General features: G+C 42.0%; 1 protein-coding gene across 1 annotated transcript in view; it reads right to left on the reverse strand.

Annotated features, from left to right (window-relative positions):
* TSEN15 (tRNA splicing endonuclease subunit 15) overlaps positions 1-784 on the reverse strand; it is a 12,718-nt gene extending 11,934 nt beyond the window's left edge. Inside the window, exon 1 of the mRNA XM_042465100.1 lies at positions 639-784. Coding sequence (XP_042321034.1) covers positions 639-752 — 114 coding nt within the window. The 5' untranslated portion in view covers positions 753-784. The remainder of the gene's footprint in view (positions 1-638) is intronic.
* Between the last annotated feature and the right edge of the window lie 3,309 nt (positions 785-4,093).

A 4,093-nucleotide genomic window follows, 5' to 3' on the forward strand; every position in this document is an offset into this window, starting at 1 on the left:
TGTGATTTTACATTAGGATATATATATATATATATATATATATATATATATATATATTATTTACAATTTTAGATTAGGATATATATATATATTATTTGTGATTTTAGATTAGGAGATATATATATGTATGTATGTGTATATATATATATATATATATATAATTTACAATTTTAGATTGGATATATTATTTGTGATTTTACATTAGGATATATATATATATATAATTGTGATTTTTACATTAGGAGATATATATATATAATTCGTGATTTTAGATTAGGATATCTATTTTAAATGCCAATATAGAGCAACAGCTACATGTACAGTATGTTGCTAAGACATGAGTCCCATGATGCAGATGCTAATGGGGCTGTGTAGTGGGGGGCCACAACAAACTACAGAGCCCCTTTTAGCCTTTGCATGGGACCCCTGTATTGGCCTCCAGTGCTAGCCTAGCTGTGTCATTCATTGTCTGCCCCTTGCAAAGTTCTCCTCAAACAAACTACCATTCCCAGAATTCCACAGCAGTTAAACTGGATTATTTATTTCTCCAGCCACGATTCCCATTAACATGCGTGCAAGCAATGCATCCTCATGAAGGGCTAGCTCCCCGATGGAGCAGGGCCCCTTCCCTGACTGACCGTGGGGTGGGTGGGCAGCCAGCCCCCTCCAAGCGCCCCTCGCCCGCCCTCCGAGGCGCCTTCTTCCTCTGCCTGCCCAGCAGACCCCAGCTCCCTGGCCTCCTCCATTGCCATTTGCCAGGCCTTCTGTGTCCGACGCGGCTTCGTTCCCCCAGTGCACCGCCATTATTGGTCCCCCGGGGAACACAGGAGCCCACGCCAAGGTTCCGCCTCAAGCAGCCAGCGCTGAGTCCTCCTCCTGACTGGCCTTCCTTGCAGTGCTAGGGTTATGGGCTGTTGCTGCTGCTGCTGTTGTTGTTCTTTGTTGTGTGACTTCAGGTCGTTTCTGACTTATGGCGACCCTAAGGCCATAATATCATGGGGGTATCTTGCCCAATTTCTTGAGAAAGATTTCTTTACAGGGTTTAGAAAGGTTTACTGTGTCTCAGAGGCTGAGAGAGTGTGACTTGCAAGGTTTCTTCAGAGAAGGAGGTTTCTTTAGAGGGGGGTCAGCCTCTCTGAGGCTCAGAGGGTGTGACTTGCAAGGTTTCTTCAGAGAAGGAGGTTTCTCTAGAGGGGGGTCAGCCTCTCTGAGGCTGAGAGAGTGTGACTTGCAAGGTTTCTTTAGAGGAGGGGTTTCTTTACAGGGAGTCAGCCTCTCTGAGGCTGAGAGGGTGTGACTTGCAAGGTTTCTTCAGAGAAGGAGGTTTCTCTAGAGGGAGTCAGCCTCTCTGAGGCTGAGAGAGTGTGACTGGCAAATTTGTTTAGGGGGGTTCTTTAAAGGTTTTTTCCCTCTTTTGGTAAGTTTCTTTATAGGAGGGGTCAGCCTCTCTGAGGCTCTGGGGCTCATGCATAGTGTGGCGGGCGGCGTATGATGCAGATTAATGTTTTGGACTGGTTGTACCCTCCATTTTTCTTGAATGTCCTACATTTTGCGTGAAATTTTGTCCCTAGCATGCAGCCTCCATTATGCCCAAAATGGAGTCATATTGGCATTCCACACTGCATGGCGCAGTGGTTTGAGTGTTGGACTACAATGTCTAATTAACAAATTGTAAGCCGTTCTGATAGCCTTGGCTGAAGAGCGGGGTATAAACAAATAAGTATTATTATTATTATTATTATTATTATTATTATTATTACAACTCTGGAGAGCAGGGTTCAATTCTGGCAGGAGAAATTTTATGTGCCCTATCTTCTTGCAGTGAATATGTAACTATCAAAGTTGCTAAATTTTTTGCAGCTGCTGTTATTTGTCATAAAAACTTTTTATAAATTGATGCAGTAAATTACTATATAATGAATGCCTTCGGCCTTTTTTAGCTACTATAGCCATAAATTTTGATTTAGAATGATTTTGTCTATAGAAATCGATTGACCATGTAGATCCATGTGAATAAATTATTTGCCAAATCTAGAAGGGCAACTATCATATAATCTCTAGATAATCAATTATTTTTGTTAAAGCCATATATTTAGTGTATTCCTAAATCCTTCCAGAATCACGGCTCAAAGTTTTATGCTTAACGTTTGTATGTACTCATGCATTTATATGATACGCTTGAATATAATGTTTATATGATATGCTGGAATATAAATGTTTCTAACTGGATGTAAGGTAATTTTGTAAACCTTTTATTATTTTATGCTGGCTGTATGCCATAATAAATTCATTCATTCAATTCTCACCTTGGCCATGAAACCCACTGAGTGACCTTGGTTGGTCAAACACTCTCAGCCTCTTCTGGAGAAATCTTGCCAAGAAAACCCCTGGATAAGTTCTACATAGGGTTGCCATAACTTGGAAATGACTTGAAGGCACATAACAGCAATTGGCATCACCATCCTCTGAGGCTGAGAGAGTGTAACTTGCCTAAGGTCAACCAGTGGGTTTTTATGCTCGAGCAGGACATCAAACCCTGACCCCACAGAGTCATTGTCCAGTCAAACCATTATGCCACACATATTTAGTCTCTCCCACTTTCTCCTTTTGTCCTCAGCTTACTTGAATTGCTGCAAACTGAGTTCAAAGTAGAAATGTACTCACTTAGCAGCGGAGAGGAGAGAGTTGGAATTTTTGCTTTCTCAGTTGGGTCAAAAGCAAACTTCTGCAGCCTCTCCTAACTTGGTCTTTTCTCTCGATTTAATAAGCTGGTAGTGGCACCATATTCCAAACATGCCAATATGAAGGAACCAGCTTTTTAAAATAGCAAATTTGTGGCCCCTTCCTTTCTGCGGAAAGCACCATTCCCTGCCAAGTAATACTGCAGTGTAACTAAGGCAGGCAGCTGAGTGTGCGATTTTGCTGAATGAGAAAGACCTACTCAAATGGGTAAGGAATGCAATTTAGGACTTTCATTTGTTGGATGAATAATCTAAATATGGCTAGTCATTAAGATGCAAATTGGTACAGAAGGCTGCATTTCCTCATGCATACTAGGCCAGGTTTGTCTGAACAATAATGCACTGTTCTGTTCAGAGAACACACTTAAACTCTTCCATCTCGATGGCTGGTTTGCAGACATGCTATTCTGAGAAAATCTTAATTAAAAAGACTTGAATATTGTATGGCACATTTTTATGTGGTGCTCCACTCAGGAGGTCAATGTAAATTCCTTGACTTGCTTCTTTTGAAAATTAACACAGACACAGAGAGTAAGAGGGAGGGAGAGTATCTTAAAAATGAAACATGGGTCTCATTAAGATCTCTCCATTTGTCTGGAACCACAGCCCTGGTAGAGTTTGGGGCAAAGGCCCTAGTCCCTTTGATCAATCAAGACGGAAAGTGTCTGATGCTTGCCGTTTCTGGATATTTTCTCCAAACGTCTTGCCAACTACATTGTACAAAGCAGAGGTGGAAAACCTTTGAACCTCCATAGGGAAAGGGATTCCACCTCAACATTAGGAGGAACCTCCTGACAGTAAGGGCTGTTCGACAGTGGAACACACTCCCTCAGAGAGTGATGGAGTCTCCCTCCTTGCAGGTCTTTAAACAGAAGCTGGATGGCCATCTGTCAGGATGCTTTGACTGAGAGTTCCTGCATGACAGAATGGGGTTGGACTGGATGGCCCTTGTGGTCTTTTCCCCTTGTGGGGCTATACATGTTAAAATGCTTTTGATGTTGTTATGTTGGGCAACACGTGAGGCAACACGTCAACATTTGGCACCAGATTTTCCACCTTTGTGACTGTAGTTAGTAGCTTGTGAATTGGAGAAACACCTGTCGTTTTCTCAGTGAGTAAAGAGACACTGTAATATTCTCTCATACGAGGCTTTTATTCATAGAAGTTCCACTGTGTACAACACTATATACATCGGCACCATCCACACAAGTAACAACCCACTCTGAAGCACCAACTGTCTCACTTTCCCTCAGTGACAGTTGAGAAGGACAGTTGCATCAACATTCCAGTGATGCACTGTTTCAGTGCTGACACATATAACTGCAACTAGAGCTGTAAATAACTTCCACAAC

This window comes from Sceloporus undulatus, chromosome 4 (assembly GCF_019175285.1).
Source record: "Sceloporus undulatus isolate JIND9_A2432 ecotype Alabama chromosome 4, SceUnd_v1.1, whole genome shotgun sequence".
NCBI lineage: Eukaryota > Metazoa > Chordata > Lepidosauria > Squamata > Phrynosomatidae > Sceloporus > Sceloporus undulatus.